At 39.3% G+C, this 20587-nt stretch overlaps 3 protein-coding genes across 7 annotated transcripts; 2 read left to right on the forward strand and 1 right to left on the reverse strand.

Annotated features, from left to right (window-relative positions):
• Positions 1–244: 244 nt before the first annotated feature.
• Positions 245–2563, forward strand: LOC6567696 (putative gustatory receptor 98b). The gene is made up of 5 exons (XM_001994253.3): positions 245–295; positions 1011–1911; positions 2031–2107; positions 2169–2327; positions 2387–2563. Exons 1-5 carry the CDS (start codon positions 245–247, stop codon positions 2480–2482), a joined length of 1284 nt encoding a protein of 427 aa, XP_001994289.2. The 3' UTR covers positions 2483–2563.
• Positions 2564–2571: 8 nt separating this feature from the next.
• LOC6567941 (kinesin-like protein Klp98A) lies at positions 2572–14754 on the reverse strand. 2 transcript variants are annotated; one of them, XM_001994252.3, is made up of 12 exons: positions 14022–14754; positions 10702–10919; positions 7374–7687; positions 7146–7315; positions 6646–7084; positions 5833–6579; positions 5540–5713; positions 5268–5390; positions 5035–5148; positions 4007–4976; positions 3767–3942; positions 2576–3696 (listed from the first exon to the last, which is right to left on the reverse strand). In XM_001994252.3, exons 1-12 carry the CDS (start codon positions 14066–14068, stop codon positions 3454–3456), a joined length of 3735 nt encoding a protein of 1244 aa, XP_001994288.1. In that variant the 5' UTR covers positions 14069–14754; the 3' UTR covers positions 2576–3453. The 2 variants fall into 2 exon arrangements, with proteins under 2 accessions (XP_032595788.1, XP_001994288.1); XM_032739897.2 differs by lacking the exon at positions 5268–5390 and having other exon boundaries at positions 2572–3696.
• A 1617-nt stretch (positions 14755–16371) lies between these two features.
• LOC6570797 (ecdysteroid-regulated 16 kDa protein) lies at positions 16372–20252 on the forward strand. 4 transcript variants are annotated; one of them, XM_043214835.1, is made up of 3 exons: positions 16372–16420; positions 19522–19655; positions 19726–20252. In XM_043214835.1, exons 2-3 carry the CDS (start codon positions 19568–19570, stop codon positions 20118–20120), a joined length of 483 nt encoding a protein of 160 aa, XP_043070770.1. In that variant the 5' UTR covers positions 16372–16420; positions 19522–19567; the 3' UTR covers positions 20121–20252. The 4 variants fall into 4 exon arrangements, with proteins under 4 accessions (XP_043070770.1, XP_032598137.1, XP_001997007.1 ...); XM_032742246.2 differs by lacking the exon at positions 16372–16420 and adding an exon at positions 18252–18311; XM_001996971.3 differs by lacking the exon at positions 16372–16420 and adding an exon at positions 18309–18435.
• The last annotated feature ends 335 nt before the right edge of the window (positions 20253–20587 follow it).

Here is a 20587-nt window from a genome sequence, read left to right on the forward strand (position 1 = left end):
GCTGAGATATTACATGGGGGCCAAGGAACATCTGCATGTGCTCCAGTTACACAAAGTGCTTAATCAAGCTGAAAAGAAGAGCACTTGAAAATGAAATAAAACCTGCACACACACACACACACACACAAACACACACACATACACTCGCACATGCATACTATATGGTGACTAGCATGGCTCGCTCGACGGGTGCACAAAGTGAGTTGAAGTAGTTTGAAATTAAAAAGGACACATAATCCTGTCAATGCACTGCCGCGCGGACGTTCGCCTAAGTGAAATTCTAACGGGCTGGCGGGTGAGCACTTGGGATTAGGTGGCGAATGAGACGAGCTCCTGCAGGACCTTAGTCGAGTCGGAGGGTGTTTTCATTTGATTTGACTCCCACATGTGTGACATATATACATATGTATGTGTGTCTGTTGAGAACTTGCACATTGCAGGCAATTATGTGCATAAAATGGAAAATTAAGCAAGAAAGTGGAACAATTGCTACTGCAAACGTATGTAGAAATACTCGGAGAAGAGATGCATTGCAACAGGGGGAAAATCGTCATTACTGATTGCTGGACATGTTCGGTTTTATGACTAATAACAATCGTATCCCACATTGGCTTGCAATTGGAAAATTACATACCTTACATAATGTGACAATTGGCTGTATAAACATTTCAAGATCCTCCTATCTGTGTACAGTTAGTCAAATTAGTCTGCATACACTGACAGTTTCACGTTTTATCAATAACAATAAGAACTTATTACATGCCATACTGAACTGATGTTTTTGTAATTCTTTCTTTAAAATATTTTATTTTCTTGAGATTTAAGACTAACAATATTTTTACCACGGCTTCGAGAGCCTTAACTTATTTAATTCAGTGTAAGTTTACCTATTGACAGGTTGCAGCTGTCCTATCTATATATTTCTAATTAATCAGAAACAACGCGCCAGTGGGCAAATGCGGCGTATGCGTAATAAATATTTCTAATTGAAAGCAAGCAGCTGCGACTAGGCCAGTAGTCAGTGGACGACGTTGCTGGTGCCTGCCATGGAGGGTCAACTGCTGGCAACAGCGCGTCCTTATTTGCAGCTCTTCTCGCTGTTCACGCTAATGCCACCGCCCAGCATTTACGAGCGAAATTCCGACCATCGCCGGAGGCAACTATTGATATTTGTTTTTGGCTGCTATACTTGCTGTGTCCTTCTGCTGGGACTATATGTGTCCTATGTAAACACGACTATGCTCAACGCGGAAATTCTACTTTTGGCAGTCGGTGATTTCACGAGCAATATGGGCCTGCTGCAAATAGTCTTGTACACGATCCTGCCGGCCATCACACATGTCTGCATACTGATACATTTTGGTAGACTGGCTCGCATTTATGTGGAAATAACAGCTTTGGAGCTGGATATTGATGCTGCATCCCAATACTTTGGTGGTCAGCGGCAGCGTTACTACTTGCAAAAACATTTGGCAATCGTTGTCGGCTTGTGGCTGATTTTTCTATTTCTAGCTCTTCCTCGCACAACCATGTCCCAACTGGGAATGAAATGGCGTGACAACATTCTCACCGAGCTCATAATGCTGGTGATGCAGCTGAAAAGTGTGGAGTATACATTATTTGTACTTCTGGTACGGGAACTACTGCTACGTCTGCGCCACTCGCTCATCCAGCTGAAGCAGGAGCTAACCGTCTGCGAGGGGCGTGCTCTGCTCCAGGCACTGTGTGCCGCACTGCGACGCAATAAGCAGCTAATGTCGCGCATTTGGAGGCTTGTGGGCGAACTGGAGGTATACTTTATGTTGCCAATGATGCTGCTGTTTCTGTATAACTGCTTTAGCATGCTGCACATCGTCAATTGGGTGTATATTCAATCGCTCAATCCCAACGATTGCAGTAATTGTCGTTTTTGTAAGTGCTTCAGATTTGATTTATGGACATATACATATATATATATATATATCAGACATAAAACTCATTATCATTTGGCACGGACAAAACCTCCCATTTAATATGCTTCTTTATTGCAGGGCGTGTTGGACACTTAACAGTTCTGCTAATTAATCTTCTGTTGCCATGCTGGATCAGCCAAAACTGCATAAGCACAGTAAGCAACAACAAGAATTTGGACCAGTTCTCTTGTGTGTAATAACAACATTTCCATTTAGTACAACAGCTTCAAGCGTATTATTCACAGCATTCGCTGCGGCTTTTATCCGCAACTGCTCAAAAATGCTCTTCGAGAATATTCATTGCAGTTTGAACATTTAAAGTTGCGGTTCACTTGCGGCGGTTTCTTTGATATTAATCTAAGTTGCTTTGGCAGTGTCAGTTTAATCTAAAACTATTAGCCTAAATCACATAATTGTTATTTCTTCATTTGCAGATGGTGGTTACTATGGCCAGTTTTACCATTATTCTAATACAGTTCAAGATGCAGGGCTTTCTCTCAACAAGCAAAAGCAAAGCAGGGCAACAATGATAAAAGCACAACGAAAGCTTACTGGAAGCTCCGCAGAAGTTAACAGACGCCAATTGGCGCCAAATGTTAAAGATACATATTGTTTAAATACTTACATATGAAATGATTTTTATTAAACATTTAGACTATTATTGTTTCAGTAATTGCAATGGAGCAACTTCAACGATCAGTTATCATTATGCTAAGCGCTTATCCTAGATTTGTATGTAATTAACATTTAATGTTTTTTGCTGTTAGTTGTACTCATAATTAGTGTAAAGTAATTGCGACGATCAGCTTATGATTACTTATATGCTATATATTGCTTATCACCTACTGCTAAACATCAGCCTACCCATGACCCATCAGTGTTCAATTATATTTATCGCTAGCCTACGTCTAATTTATTGGATTTGTATATACTCGTGAAATGTTCAGTTACGTTATGTTTGTTTGGATGTTTAGATGTTGTCATATAACTTTCAATTGATAATCACAGACTGAATAACTGGAATAACTTATGGAAGTTCCACATAAACACAATATTAGTATACAATATTTAACTAGTGAAAAATTTGCTATTTTAAAATACGCCACCAACGAACAAACCAACAAAGCTTATTAAAAATTCTCAACCATTGAGATGAGATAATATACATATATATATATATGTATGTTTGTATGTATGTACTTGGTTCTTCTATGTAGAATACAAAGATACTATAATGCCATTGGCAGTTCCGTTTACAATTAGTTTAAGGTAAAGCTCTATACATTGATTATAGAAGAATATATAACAGATTGGAAGGACACTGGTGGTCTTACATAACATACAAGATCTTACACATATTTGATTGAGTACACATTATTATAATTTCTTCGGCTAGCTACTTAAAACAGGTCCATATCGTAGTTCATATAGCTTAGCAGATAATATAAATATATTAATAGACACACTGTAGGCAGGAGATAATTCAGCAGTAGGTTAACTATTATCCCGTCCCGTGCTTTCCGTTCTCGAACAGGCCCTTCTTGAAAAAAGACGACAGCTGACCGAGAGAGGCACGCGTGAGGCCCGGTCCCCCCGGTCCCTCATAAATTGGACACTGCGGTATCTTGGAGCAGACGACAAACAGACGACGCAAATAGAGCTCCAGCAAACGGCGACGATGCTTGGCCACCGGCTCACTATTCGAGGCGAATAATTCACGGCGTGGAAAAGGCAATGCAGAGATCTACAGACAAGAGTGAAATCAATAAAATTATTATCTGATAGTGAATTAATACAAAACTTAAAAGACTTACCTTTGCACCATAGCAATGCTTCATGCACAAGTGCAGCTCCCGGAAGCGACTGTAGCGACGCAGAATATTCAGTTTGCCATCGGACAGGGCAATGCGCACCTCATACTCATAGTGGGTTTGTTTGCCTGCTCCGCGCATCACGAAACTTGGTATGGTAATAAAGTGTTCGCCTTCGGCTAAGTGAATAAAAAGATACAAGTCAGCTTAAGGATTTTTTTTTTAGTGTAATCGGCAACTTACAAAACTCGCTCATTGACGGACAAGATCTTGTCATGCTGGGTGAAAAGATTTGTGAGGTGGACTCCTCCATGCTGGTTGGACTCATCACTCTGGAGCGCTTAACTGAGCACGCCAGCTCACCCGCACAACACTGAGCATGCGACTCACGATCCTCCACTGATTGCAGCATTTCCTGTTCCATTTGCATGTAGGTCTGCTGCAGATCTTGCAAAATGGCTATTTGCTCATCGAGATGAGCCCTGTTTAGATCCGTTTCGAGATTCTTCATAATTAACGCCTTTCGGGAGGCAATTTTGCGCCGCTGCGCAAGCAATGGGCAATGGGAGCGCATCATGCCTGTGCTTCTGCCGAGTTCACAGGAAGAACAGGAGCCCGTCTCCTCATCGCTGGTGCGCATAGTGTTTCTGTAGTTGCTGCCAGCTCCATTTGGGATCATGCTTTGCTGATTGCGACTGTCCAAGCAGACACCGCTGTCACTCATGATTGCCTGTGAGCTGTGTGGAACAGAAGTGCTTCCGCTGCCACTGCCACTGCTGGGACCCGCAGTGCATGTGCGCGAAGCATCCTCGCTGCTGCCCGATAAGTCATCCTTACGCGTGTCGTCCGCCTCATTATCGGCCTCGCACGAGCAATTGCTCAGCGGCGACTGCTGACCCTCCGTGATGGTGGGCGATGACATTAGCGAGAAATCGGAGTGCGCCGTATGGAAAGTATCACAGGTTTCATAGGTGTCCGATTTGGACACATCATCCATATCATTAGCACTTGTCATCTGCAATTGCATGCTCTGCTTTTTGGCTCTCATTGCCTGGGACTCTTGCTCACTGTCAGCTCGCTCCTGGCGCAAAAGGTCCAATTGCCCCTGTATTTCCAGCATGGTCTCATCGACTTTAGCTATTTTAGTGGTGCTGGCATTGAGTATGCGCTCCTTCTCGGCGATTTGCTCGTCCAGCCTGCGTATCTCTTCATTCTGCAAAGGGGTTTTTAAGTCAATAAGGTAGATATAACATTAAATTGTTAGAGCTTACATTTCTTCGAACCGTATCCTTGATGAACTGCGCAGCAAACAAATCCAACGATTCGGAGACGTGCAGCAGTAGTTCATCATTTAACGGAGTGCCTTCCTCGATTTTTACACCCATCTGTAAAGGAGCAATTGCAATCAAATAACTTGGTAAGCAAATAAGTAATTTAATTGATGTTCTATTTGAGAATAGTCTAAGCTCTACGCAAATGATGTTGAAAAAGATAACGAACAAACCTCGTCAAGTTTGCCACAATCATGCAGCTCCTGTAATTCTTTCGCTACATACTCTGAGAAATCGCGTTTCTTTGAGTCGAGCTGCGTTTGAAATGCTGAAATTTGTCTACACACAATGTCGATCTAAAACGAAAATCAAACGAACAAAAAACCATAAAGAAACCAAAATCATAATGCAAGCCAGACGAAATCACATAACAAGCACATGCGAAATAAACATATTCGTAGCTAAATCGATACATGCAGCATTTAATTGAATCGGAAGACCGTACCTGAACTTTTTCGTTATTCTTTTCCCAGAGCAACATGTCCTTGCGGGCAAACAGCTCCTGTTCGCGGCAATTCAACACCTCCATGCCATCAATTTTCTCCAGCTCCAGGCGCTTCAGTTCCTCGGTTAGCTTCCGCACCTTGGTCTTGTACTGATCATGCATCTGAACGCGTTCCTGTAAATAATTCACCACTATTAGATAATCTGCTTAACTCATGATCAATTGAATATATTTTCATCTACTATCAATATGTCATAGTCAAAGATGAATTAGATATATTTTATTGTACTAACCACATTCAGTTGTTTGAGTGCATTCTCAATCGTGTCTAGTATTTTGCGGTTTTCATCCTGCAACTCGGGATCATCGCGTGACATTGGACGCTGTGGATAATACTGCCGGTCAGATCGCTTAGACGAGGACGAGGTGCTGCCCGTCATGGCATCATCGTCCACATAGGTGCTGCACGAGAGCAAATTCTCCCGTGACGAGGTAATCAAAGACAGACGCGACATATCCAACTGCGAGCGATTTAGATCTTTGCGCAGTTTCTCTGCCTCGGTGGGATTGTTGAAGCGGAAAATGTTAGTGCGTCCCAGCAATATGATATCGCCCTGGGAGATCTGTTTGGGCTCATCGATGAGATGCGCATTCACCCAGCACTGGGCCTGCGAACACGGATGTAGCGTGGCCACGCCCCCCTTTAGCACAATGCTGCAGTGTTGTGGTCTTATGCCATCGCCCATCAGCTCAATGTGCTGTGCCAACTCCGCATCCTCTGTCCCAATGCGCGTTTCGCCCTCCTTCAGGCTATACAGGGTGACGCCAGTCGTCACATCGTTGTGTATACCAATCAAATGCGGTATTTCTGAGTCGAGCACAACGCCCACACCAGATTTGCGTAGTCCGAGACTCTTTTGCTCCTGCAATATGGACTGGGCGACCTTCCATTTCTCCGTCCACTCCTCCGTGAGGACTTTCTCCTGTGCCTCCTTCTTTTGCAGATCGGCCAGCATTTTCAGCGAGGGTTGCAACGATTGCTAATAAAGAGAGTAATACTCAAATTTAACAGGTATATATAATGCTGACAATATAGCGTTGCTTACAATATCGCCGGTTAACATCGACTTAAGCTTGTTGATTTCCTCGCGAAGCTCGCGTATTAACTTCACATTGGCATCCTCATTCACCGTCGGTTTGTTGATGATATTCTTGGCACGATTCGCATATCGCAATGTGCTCAACGTCTCGCTGTAGTTGCAATCCGCCGGCGACAGTGCCGCTATCATAATTGTCTTGCTGTTGCCGCCGAGACTGTCCTTCAGCAGCCAGGTGAGTATGGAGTCCCGATACGGAATGTAGAGCACACGCTTCGTCCCGCCATTCGGTGTGGTTGCCAGCGAAGAAGAAGACACTTGCGCGCTGCCGGCACTCGACTGCTCCGCCAGTGCTGAGATGACGCTGCCCAGCGTCACCAGAGATTTATTGATGTGGGCGCCCTCCTTCAGCCGCTGTCCCGTTGCGCCCGTTGCATTGGCACGCTCACTGCGAAAAGAAAAAATCATGTTCAGTGGACACATGACAATTTCATGGTCTAATAACGCACCTGCCAGCCAAGTCGACAAGATGTATTTTGGAGACAGTCTCGCTTGGCATGTCATTCATGAAGACGGCCTGCACAAAGGTAATCGTGAAGATGGCGTGACTGCGACTGCTTGTGTCATTCATGTTGGTGCTGGCCGTGGTGCGGTGCGCATTTCCACGAGCAATGCACTCCTGCCAAAAAAATATCATCAGTTGGGTTTTCATTTAAATTTATTGGCCAAACACTCACCTGTATCTCCTCAAAGTCGGAGACGGCATGCTGCGATAAATTCTCCACATAGGGCCCCTGGGTGCGATGTTCGCGCACTCGTAGCGCATGCCCCGTGCTCTGTGCCGACAGCAGATCCTTGACCCGCTCATTGTATATCTCCAGGTAGCTGGCCTCCGTGCGATATCCCGTGCCCGACTCCTGACCGATGCGCATGCGCGTGAACAGCTCCTCGCAAATGCGCGGTATCAGGCCCGGATTGCTCGGCGTCCCCATCATGGTGAACGTCTTGCCCGAGCCCGTCTGTCCGTAGGCAAAGACGCAGGCATTGTAACCTGTCAACAACAGTAAAGTGCATGTGAATACCACTTTTTATGGCCAATTTAAAGAGGTAAAGGGCTGCAGCTATAATTTGCTGCATCGCTGCTTGCCAATCCACTTGTTGCATGCAATGGCAGCATTGCCTAATACTACATGAGCAACACTGCGAACCGTGACTCATGTGCGGCAGTTTGTTACTCAAGATATCCATGAGATACAAAATAAATATGCACTTATAAATGGGTTAGTATTAACCATGAGAATTGAGTCAAATAAAAAACTTTAACCTTAATATCTATTCAGCAGAAACGAAATGACGCCACAGCCGTAATAGACTAGTTAAGTTATATATATTTTGATTTTGTAGATTTATGTTTAATGGATAAGTAAATTTTTAATCAAATAAATGAATTAAAATGGTAACAACTCATTGGAAATAGAAAATATATAAATAAGATTAACTACTTTATTGCCTTGAAAGACTTACATTTTAACTTAATATTTTGAGGTATAATTAGAAGGAAAAGTTTCGTCATTCACAAATTATACTCAATGCCGACTCAATCAATAGAAAACTATCGATGTGGTCTCGAATACTATTTCGTACTGCATAGCAAGATATATGGTCAAATTAGTAATCAACAGATTACACACATTCACCTGGCTGTGATTTCATAATATGAGTCACCGAAAATAATTGTAATAGTTAGCAATATAATAAAAATCCTTATTGTATTCATCGAATCGATTTCATTCCCCATGAGCTTTAAGGCTTATTTACTTAATTGTGTGCAGATCGCAACAGACGCGACCATTGCATAAATGTAAATGGAAATGGAAAAGGAAACCTGAGTTGGCTAAAACACTTTTACTGTAATTGCAGCTCAAGTGTCAGTCAGACGGAGGCGACAGATGAACCCACCCGTTGGGCGGCCGCATGGTCGGCACATGGTTTAAATACTATCTCAAAAGCTTGAATTGCCGTTGGGTTTGCCTTTTAGCCAAGAGATTGCTTGAATGGGCCTCTTCGACGGCGTCATCGGAGACCGCACAAGTGGCGCAACAACAGCACAAATAATAAAAGTAACAACAGCAACTGCAACAACTAACAATAACAGACATCAACAACTACAAAAGCACTGTCAAGTCGCTGCATCATTTAGCCAGTCAGCCACACGTACAACGACTGTTCAAAGTCATACTCTCGACATCCCCCTGCCAACCCACTGTGCGAGTGGACATCACTTGCAGTTATTGCTATATACACATTGCTCTCATTGGGTATTCTGAATAAGCCCTGACTTATGTAACCATGCCATGAAAGCGGCATTTGCATTAATTATATTGCAGATAATTATAGCTAAGATGTGCTGCTAAATAAATCCATATAAGACTATATAAATAATTAAAATCTTTCGAATTATTCAAAAAAATATTTATTTCTGCTTTAGAAACAAGTTGGGATGCTCTAGTCGAGAAGCTCGACCAGACGATACTCTGAACTTTGACTTTCAAATACATGGTAGGCTTGCTCATATTATTTTGTTCAACATGAAATAATCCTTTTGGTTTACAAAATCTGCGATTCCTTTGATAAATAATATGTCAGTGTATATAATATTAATTGGAAGACAACATCTCAACAATTGTGTGTAAAATGATTTCATATACGATAACTTATATTCAAATTTTTATGTCTTTATATCTCATAATCTCTGAGATCGAGTAGTTCATTCAGACTTACAGATGAACATGACTCAGCTTTTGTTGCTGATCAAGAATATAAATACTTCATGCGTTTTTATACTTTTACTATATAAACTTTATATTTTATTACACATTTTGAATGGGTTCAAAGCATAAACATATATTTTTCGCAAACCCCTCTGAATCAGACTCAGCAAATACAAATGTGCATTCATTCATAATGTGATATAATTTGATAAAAGCTTTACTGCTTATCACTTTTGAATGACATAATTTGATTGTTTACTGTTCATAAAGATAACAAGTTTACTACTTTGATTGTAATGCCATTGATAGCCAACAGGCTAACACAATGCTGGCCAAAAACAGCTGACCATATCTCTTACTACTAATACTATTAAGAGTATTTCAACTTCAGTGCAACGAAATCAAATGTTTTTTTTTTGCATGCATTTTGGCTTTGTTTACGTTTTTTCACATCGTTGACTCGTGTTCATGCAACTTTTGTCATTCGCAGTCGGCCAATCTTGGCCGGGTAATTTTATATTGAAAGCGTGCCAGGCTGCAGCAGTAAAAGCAACAGCAGCAACACCAACAATAACAACAGCTAAATGCAGACAACAAACAGCTGCTGTTCCATTCCGCTTGGCATTTTCTGCACTTGTGGGCGAAAGTTATTTTTCGGCTTTTGTTTTTGCGCTTGCAATAAAAGAAATTAGACTTTTGTTACAGTTTGTGTTTTATTTTGCTTGTTTTTTTTTTTTATTTTTTGTTTGATTGTTGAGTGAAAGCGCCTAAAATATTACGCACTGGTGAAAATCATAGCCAGGCACGTGTTGAGTCATGTCAACAATCAATCAGCAGTAAACCAGTGGGGCATCAACCAGGTAGAGCTGGTAAAGCTATAAGGGGGAGCGAGAAGGGGTGGGGAGGGGGTGGAGTTCAGGGAGTTAGCCGGAAATTTGCATGTTCATTGAAGGCAAACGAAGCGAAGCGAGTCGAAGCGAATGCTTATTTTTAGACACGCATTTTGTGTGTTCACAGCGCAAATTTTGGGCTAAGCAGACGAGATCCACATCAAAGACCACAGAGGAAAACCAAAAACATAAAGAAAATGTAAACAAAGCTCTGCAAAGTGCCAAACAATTTGTGTCTGACTGGCACCGACATCATTTTATCAACCAGCCAACAAAGTCAGCCAAAGTCACGGCCCAACTGTGAGCAGTAATTAGTCAACTCCGGTTAAAATGTGATGTCATCATTATTAACTACTGCTTTACGCTTTGCCCTCTGCCCGGGGCTACATGTGAACCAAACTCACCTTCGTAGGCGCAATCGACGACATCGTTGCCCAGATCGCTGTACACCTGCTCCTGTGTGGCAAAGTGTGAGTCCTCCGCATCGAATGACCAATATGAATAGTCGAAGGTGAAATCGTGCTGGGTTTCGCGACCCGCATCGCGCACGGATCGGGGCTTTAAGAGGCGCGTCTTCTTGCCCTCCATTTCCATTATCAGCTGGGCGTCCATATCAATTTCACTGCAAAATTAATAAAAAGGGAAGACGTCAATCAATACTCGCAATACGCAAATAACCTTGGCCCCATAAGCGGACGAGCACGAACATGTACACAACAATCCAGCAACTTGTCATCGTGTTTAGTTTTCCCTGGGGCCTCATTAAATTCCCATTTAGTTGCCATTGTTTTGCGACTTCGACTCAATAATAAATCTGACTAAATATAGACGCTTTGCATGATCTTAAATGGGTTTTAGACGCGAGAACTGTTAAGTAATGCCCTAGGCCATAATCTCATGATTTCTCAGGCGGCAAAGTACAAACACGATTCCGGTTTTCGAATGAGAAAAACTTAAGAAACACAACGCGTACAGAAAAACAGTTGACCAGAGAGCAGTGGCTGTTGTAACCGGTTGACATCGGCGACATCGTCGTCAGTTCATGCTACACCCACCACAGTTGAATGTGCCAATGGCAGCAACAAGAACAACAACAGCAAACAAATGCCACCCAATTCAAAGACTTGCCACTATGACTCAGTCAATGGCCCCGCAGCACCACTGTCCCCTGACATCCAAAGGGTATTCACATTATGTCATTGAGATTGTAACGAGCACGAGATATATTCATGCCAATAAAATAGTGAATCATATTTTTATTCTTCAATCGGTAATTTTGGAATAGTAACCAATAATAATATATATCTATTTTATTTATTTATGTAAAAAGTTCACATTTATCTTATTTAGTTTCAGTCAGAATGGTAACAAATTCTTTTATTTTCATCCGATCTTAATGTAATTATTACAGTTGATCTTCAATATGTCGGGGTTATGAATGGTTATATCTTAGCAATCGAGTTTTTATACTTAATATAAGAGAATATTTCGACTTTAAATCAGATATTACATGCCAGATTCAATCATTTTTCACTATATGTGCAGGGTATCTATTCTTCGGCATGGCGTGAATGAAAGTTTATTCTGGTTTTTATTCATCTATTTTTTATTATCTGCATGCGTCTTGTTCCCATTTAAAGCAACAATTTTAGGTCGTTCCTCTTTTCATATGGGCTCATTGCTCATTGCTCAAGGGGCATTGTTGTTGTTGCTGATGGCATGCTTACGCTCCACTTTCAGCGTTCAGCTGCAACCAGGCATTTGTAGCATGCGGCTGTGACTGTGACTGTGTGTGGATTGTTCTCTGTCTCTGTCTCTGTCTCGCTCTCGCCTCTCTCTCTCTCTCTTTCTCTCTATCTATCACTTCTCTCATTGCTGTCGAGTGGCTTTAATTTTTTAATCTGCTGCTTGGCTTGGTTTGTTGTCGCGAGCATTTTGAGTCTGTTTATTGCGCATTCCCCAATGCGCTTTATCTGTATCTGTGCCCCTCCGATTTGTTCCTCAATTCCCAGCAAACACATACATACATGCAAATCAACAAATGCTGCACTGCTTTCGATTATGACCAAATTTCTGACTCACACAAATGCAAAATACAAAAATAAAAAAACAAAAAATGCGCTATGAAACTTCATAATGAATATGGAAGTTGTTTGATTTGCACTTGCGTGCAAAACATATTCATGATTCCATGCATAATACTTTTGAGTATGCGATCGTGTGTGTGTGTGCCTGTGTGTGCGTGTGTGTGTGATGTGTGTGTGCAAAAGCTAAAAGCCAAGCGCAAATTCGGATATAATTTTATATAAGTACATGTGTGCATAGGCATAGGTAATTGTATTTGTTGTTTTTTCATTTATTTTTTGTATTACTCGAGAGAAGCGCTCTTCCATGAATACAGTGGGAGAAATTGGTAAGCTATTTTTAACCGTTTGCGATTTATTTACTTAAAAAAGGACGACTGTAATTATAATAAATATTTTGGAAATGGATAAAAATTAAGATATGGCCATCTAAAATATATTATTGATCGGCTGTAAACTCTTCTTTAGCATTGGAAGGTATCTCGTAGTCGAGTTCTCTTTTGACCAAAACATTCCAACTTTTCATATCTAGATAAATTATGGTGTTCAACAGCAGAAGATAGTAAGGAAGTGTTTTTGTTTCAACAACATGATAATTACTATTTCTAATTTATGGAAAATGCAATACATTATATACATTTTACTAGCCTTTAATTGATTGCCGAAAATGATTGTTGTATAAACAAAGCAAATGACAGATTAGATAGTTTGGCTTATCATCAAAAATGTGTCAGAAAAGAAAGTATTTTTGGCAAAAAAGTAACTAATTATTTACTTACAAATGTCTAAAAAATCAAACTGTATAAATTTTATTTAAAATGCTAGCAATTTTAATAACATTCCCCGTTAATTATGTAGATTAAATGTATTATTTTTTATTTGGCTCAGTGTATAAGCCACAAATGCAAATGAGTGCTAAAATTTTGTTTTTCACGCTAAACAAAACATCAACTATGCATATTCACATATATATATATATATATATATGTTTGTGTGTGTGTGTGTTTATTGGCTGTTACATAGGTAACAAAGAGCACGTGACGTCACTGTGTGTGTGTGTGTTTTACTCTGGAGAGCTCTATAATTAGATCATTTGCATGGACAATTAACACAAGGAAAGGTTTTTTGTTGATGGATTGATTTTTATACTCTGTTTTCTTTGTTGTCTTTATTGAACAGAGAGCAAGATGGATGACATCATTACAGTTTCATCTGCTGCTGCTTCTGCTTCTTCTTTGTTGCCAAAAATCCGTTGAATCTGCGCTTAAGCCAACTAACTGTGCCAAGATACACACACACACACACACACACACACAGAAACACACACAAACGAAGCGACTACAAAAAATAATATGTTTAATGCGGTTTTAAGTAGCCGTTGGGCAAGTTTAGGCCAGCGTAGTACATTGCCAGCTTGCCTCATAATTTGTTGCCCAAAAACAAAGAAGAAAAAAAGAGAAATAACCAAAATCTTGGCAACGTCAGCAGTGCAAAAGTATTTCTTTGGTGAATGGATTTTTTTTACATTGTACATTCTAATTGGAATGCGCAACAGGCGAATTAAGGGGCGTACACACAAATGTTTGTATGAACTAGCTGCGATTCTAATCCGAATTCGAATCAGAATTCGAACAACTTACCGCGAGTTAAAGGGTCGAACCCTGACGGCAACCTTGAGCGACGACATTTCGGTGGTTGTTTGCCTGTTTTTTTCGCTGTTGTTGCTTGTTCTCTGTTCCTCTGTTGGCTTGCTGTTTATTGTTGTCGTTGTTGTTGCTGCTACTCCTTTGCTCCTTTGCTATGCACAGTTATGTGAGTTAATGAGAGAGGGTGCGAGGGAGAATGATGTACAGTTGGTCTGTTTAAGCATTCAACTAATTATTTGCTGCAGTGCAATGGCAACGACGTCAACTCGCCACTCGAATTGCTCACAGTGTGTTTTGTTATGTTATTTGGCGTTTTCTTGTTTTTGCCTCTTGCATTTGCGCCTTATTATTGTTGTTGCTGGTGTTGTTGGCCTTGTTAGTTTGTTTTTGGATTTGTTGTCTTGCGCTGCGTTTCATCGTGCGCGCCACAGCCGACAACTAGTACAGCGCATACCAATAATAATAACAATAATAATATTAATATTAATTGTGCACAATTTGATTCACTTGCAGCTCGCATTGTTTACAGCCAGCTGCCCACATCTTGGGCCCGTCTGTGTTGTGTGTGATATTTATTAGCGAATTGAGACGGAAGCACTGAAGAAAAGATCACATAATTAACTCGATAGCACTGCAAAAAATATTGTGTATATTCCGATATTCTGATTTTTTATTGTGTATTGTGCGCGTTCCGATATTGTTGCTTATAGTGTCTTCTTCTTACTGCAGCTGGGTTCACAGTGTTGCACAATGTTAGCGTTAGAAACAGCAAATGTTATACTCTAAATGGGCATGTTATGCTTAACAGCCAAGCAGAGTACGGAGCTTATATAAATCACAAATCATTTAAGTTGTAGTCGGTAATCTCGGCAATTCATTTATTATTATTTATATATATTATTCACTAATCATTCAATCGGAAGATTAAATTTATATACAATGTTCAGATACAATTTGGAACAAATTTCAATATTAACATGAATGCAAATTGACTTATGTGAACGCAATAAAGAGCAAAGTAGCATTTTATAAGCACTGCTTGCTATCTTTTGCACTGCTTTGTGGAACTCATTGTTGTTAGTTTAAATTTTTGCCACAAGCCCAACTGTCGCTTTCAAGCTTCAAATCAATTGGCGGGAAAAAATGCTCAATTAAAATGAATAAAAAGAAGAAACAGAAACTTTGGAAATTAAACTCGTTTTTAACTGGTTGTGCGGTTATAGGTCACCCGAAGAACTTTCTGAAAGTCTTCTGCTAATCTCCGATCAACCAATGTATTTTACCGTTGCAATTCAGAAAAAACAATAAAAATCTTGATCAGCATTTTCAAACAGAAATACAAATGCCGACTCAACATTTCCCATAATTTGCTTGATTTTCCTGTTAATATTTAGCTAAGAATGAAAACCATGTTTTCTCTTACAACAATTATATTTAGCTAATTATTTATATGTCAACTGGGTACTTAAATTCTTTTTTTTTTTGTTGCCATTCTGTACATTGACACACACACACACACACACACGCACACATACACAGACACACACACACATGGAGCAGGTTTCGGTTATTGTATTTGTGAGTGGATTGCACAAAAGGCCGGAAATTTTCAATTCTGTCGCATGCGTAGTGAATTCACAAAAAGAAAAATAAGCTGAAAAACAACCAGTGCCAATCGAGTATTATCGACTAGAAGATACCTCTCATGAAACACAACTGGATCTGTTTTTATACAAAAATGACAAAGCTCTTTGAGTATATTAGTTAAATATATTTTTTTATTTATGTTTTTTTCTATTATTATATATATATATCATAGATCTTTGATTGTTTTTGTTAATGTTATATATATTATTTTACACAATATTTTTCAAAATTGTTTTTAAATTATTCAATTTAACATTTTGCATATTTTGAATGAATATTACTATTATTATTATCATTATTGGGATTACTTCTATAATTAATATTATTATTATTATTATTTATTTCTATTATTATTGTGCATTTGCAGACTTTGTTATAGTCTTAATATACCCCACTTTATGTGTGCAGGGTACAAAATCAAATAACAACCCATACAAATATTTATATATATACATATATATATATCGTGTAATGTTTGTAAAACGGCGACAAAAAAGCACCGTTGAAACCGGCTCAGTCGCTTTTCATCAACAACAGCAGCAAGAACAACAACAACAGCAACAACAACAACAACAGCAACAACAAAAACATTGATGAGTAAAGAAGAAACTTGTCCAGAAATGTAGAGTTTTCATTCAGTCAGTTTGTCAAGCTCCCATTTAAAACTGGTGCAGTTTTCGCTTTCAGTTTTCAGTTGCATTTCAAACTGTGATCGAAGCAGTCGCCCCAAAAAAGACATCAGCCAAGTGAGTAGCTCGAAGAAAAGTGGAAAGTGTTTTGATTGTTTTCTGTTTATGTTTTGTTCCTGATCCACGATCGAGACAAGAAGCCCGAACTGACTTTCTAAATGGTCAAATTGTTCGCTGATCGATCAGCTGTTCGATTAGCTGTTGTGCTCGTCATCAGCGCCACGCCCCAAAGTCTATTTGACTTCCTGCCTTTTGCTTCGGCTTCGGCTTCAGCTCATATTCTGAAACACATTTTCAAATGCCACGCGTTGCATATTAATCAGGATGAGTTTCGCCACACAAAGTGTTCTATAAAACGCAAAAAAATTAATCAGCGGCCAGCTTAAAGCTAGTCTAACAATATATTTTTACTAATTTCCTGACTTCAACTTAATTGGGGGCCAGTCAGTTGAGCTTTCTTCATTTGTGTTAAGTTAATTGGCAACAAATATCAACTTATTTGAAAAGCAGCAAGTGAATAAAACAAAGAAAAAATCTATATAAATATTAATATATATATATATTTATTTATTAATATAAATTGTCATTTTCATTTATTATAATTTTAACAATTATTCAAAGATTGTAATCAAATAATTAAAACGATTTCCAAGTCTTTTTGAAAACTCATCTGAAGTTGAGTCTAATTATTGTGATTTTCTTTGGGCTGTTTATGTGGAGAGCAGCTACCCCCTTTCCCCAGCATCACTCCCCTGTCTACGCCCCTGAATATTTAGGCTTATTAGCTTGTCAGACAAACAGACATTTCACAAGCCCAAAAACAATACTTTTGTTGGAGATTAAAATAAATATTTAATTTTTTCAGCGAATATAATAATCGGTTAAAGGTTCTAAGCTCACTAAATTCTGTTGGCCAGAACTTGTTGGTTAAAACAAAAAAGAAAAAACCAGTTATATCGATGTCTTTTTACATTATATTGATAAGTATGTGAAGAAGAATATAAATTTTCAAGGTCGACAATGACTCCCTTAAAAATAATCAAATGGTTATAAACATAATAACTTTATTACCTACTCAGCTTTAAATAAAACTGTTGAACGAGCAAATTGTGGGACATCTTTCAATTGAATGATCGCATACTGAATGCTCTATTCAAATAAATACAGACATGTAGAAGAAATATAAATATTTACTTTGCATAGCAAATATGCATTTAAGTCGTTTGTCAATATGTGTTTATATAATGATCGTTGAGTTGGGTCTGGCTTAGATCGGGAGACTGTCGGTTTATGGTATGTGTTCAATGATAACTTTTAGTATCAATCGGAGGCTTTTTGGCCATGACAAATGATTAGCACTTCCCCGTTGTGCTCGGACCTTAATAGGCTTCAGGGAAGTACTTACTTGACTTGACTTCAAGTTGCACTGTTTTCTAGACACAACTGACGAGAGAATGTGTGCCAATTAACGCATCTAGCAGATACACAGCACAAATAAAATGTAAATAAATATATATACCCAAAGAGATCGTCTCACAATGAGATTGATTAAACTGGCAGCAGAACGTCACGGATGCGCCCAATTGAAGAGCACTCTCCAAGCACGCAAATCTGTGTACGCCGGGCACAGCCAGCTCTGAAGCGACCAATTGCTCAAATTGCGTATACACACACACACACACACACACACATATATCTATGTATATATATATGTATATGCCACACGCATACCAAGCAGGTTCAAGAAATCGGATAGCGTCAGCTATAAGATCACTTGATTAGTCAGCCGACGAACAATCGATACGATCTAGCTTTACATACACACATACATATATATATATATATATATATAGATAGAAATACATATAGTCTCTATACTGGGGCGATATTCGCTCAGTTGCCGTTCATCAGTCGCGCCTGAAGTTTGAGATACTCGCAGTGACAAAAAGTAATTCACTTGGAAGCAACTAGACAATTGTGTTGTAATCGTGTTGTTTCAAGTTGTTCAACTGACAACAAACTAGTTGCACTGACTTGTTTGAGTGAGCCAACAAAATAGGCTTTAATTTTAGGCAAGCAACTACAAAGTATCTTAACAATTGTACATGTGCTTCTAGTTGTAGTTTAAAGAGTTTTAAGTCTCTGTCCATCTCTCTTCCACGTTTAATTAATTAATCCAATCTTACAGTGAAGTGTAAAAAAGCGCCTGATAACCAGAAAACCGCTTTAATTTACATATCGAAATGCCAATAGTCGACTGACCCGTTTTTTGCACTTTAGACAGCTTTATATATATATGTATATATTATCAACTCTGTCAAGACAAGTAAAGTTATCAAGTTTGTGCAGTAAAATCATTCAAGTCTTGGAATTTGCTCAATTTGAAATAATTAAGTTTTGCAAAATCTTTAATTATCTTAAATGCTCGCGTTTTCAAACTATAAAAGATTTGTCTGTCAGATATGTAGATGTATCTAAAAGGCTTTTATCTGACATACACATATACATACATATATATAATATATATATATTTGAAACATTTTTATCACAAAAGAAAACTGTTTGAACTTCTCACCTTAGGTAATTGTAAACTTTTTTCAGTTTTCAAATACTTACACAATTGAAAAACAAATTCAAATAATTTTTATTGCCGCTTCACAAATACAACTGAAAGATGCTGGCAATTTCCAGCTAAGTTTGAGTTAATTGCTTGCTTACAAGCACAATTAAAAATCCTAAGTATCTTTTAAGATAGACACTTAAAATGTTAATGCGTAATTGCATAAAGTGCATTAAATCTTTATTACTGAAACTACACAAAAATGTGGAAAAAAGTCAGCTTTTTAAGCAACAAAGTCATTTGAACGCCGGCCACTTTGAAGTATCTGAAAGATACTTGTCATTTCCCACACAGCATCAGCTCATTGTTAAGTGAATTGCACAGAGCTATGGTTTGCTTTGGAGTCAAGGTCGATCTTTCGCTCGCAACGCAAATAGTGAACCGGTTTATTTTGATTTGACTTTTGGTGTGAGCCAAGCTTTTTGGCCCGGCCCCAAAGTAGTTGGCAATCAATTAGCGAGCTGAACACAACATTTGCATGCGCTGCGTTTGGCTGCTCACATTTAGCCTATAACGACTTGTGTTTAATCACTTACAGACACCTCAGCACCTCAGCGCCTCCAACACCCCCCAGCTTAGTCCAAATGAAGATGAATTCCGCGCTGTTTTTGATTGGCGTCGCGGCGCTGTTCGGCCTTGCAACGGCCACCGAAGTGAGGTCATGCCCGAAATGTATGTGAGCCAAAGAAGATAATTGTTAACTCGTACTTATTGCCACATTTTCATACATTTTCATATTTAGCCAAAGCGAAAGCGTTGGGCGCCGGAGATGTGACCATATCGAATTGTCCGAAGAACAAATGCATTCTGAAGCGAAATACGGAGGCGAGCATCGTAATGAAGATCCGGCCGGAGAGGGACTTTAACGAGCTCACCTCGGACATACAGGGTATTATTCTGGAAGTGCCTTTGCCCTTCCCCGGTTACTATGGGACCAGTGCGTGTCCGCACATCTACGATGCGTCCGGCGAGAACAAGGTGGGATGTCCCCTCAAGGCGGGCGAGACGTACACGTACAAGAATAGCTTCAAGATACTGCCCGTTTATCCGACAGTCAGTCTGGAGATACACTGGGGACTGGGCGATAAGCAGGGCGATGCTGCCTGCTTCCAGATACCCGCCAAAATCAAGGCTTAGTTCTTGAAATGAGTCGCATTGGCCTTTTTGCATATTAGCTTGTAAGCTTTATTTGTTATCATTAAAACGTATGTTATGCATAGGTTATAGTAACGATTGGTTAAGTACAATGTAATTTAAATACGAATTGGACTTTTGTGAGTTTATATAATTGGGCAATATTGCGGCATCCAGCCAATGTCGCAGTATTGGTCTTTCAAGGGCAAACTAAGGAACAAATCAAAAACCATATTTGATGTATGATTGCACGATAATAATATTAATAATATTAATAATATTATTTAGATTTTGATAATAAAAAAGAATACGTACTTCAAAAGAACAAATATCAAAACTTTTTTTTTCCATTTTTCCTTTTTTTTTCATTTTCATTTTCATTTTTCATTTAATTTTGCTTATTTATACAATAGATTTATGCATTTATCTTGTAGCTTTTCGCGTGCAGCTCGCCGAGCGGCGATCTTTGT

The sequence above is a fragment of the Drosophila grimshawi genome, unplaced genomic scaffold (assembly GCF_018153295.1).
Source record: "Drosophila grimshawi isolate 15287-2541.00 unplaced genomic scaffold, ASM1815329v1 contig_311, whole genome shotgun sequence".
Classification (NCBI taxonomy): Eukaryota; Metazoa; Arthropoda; class Insecta; order Diptera; family Drosophilidae; genus Drosophila; species Drosophila grimshawi.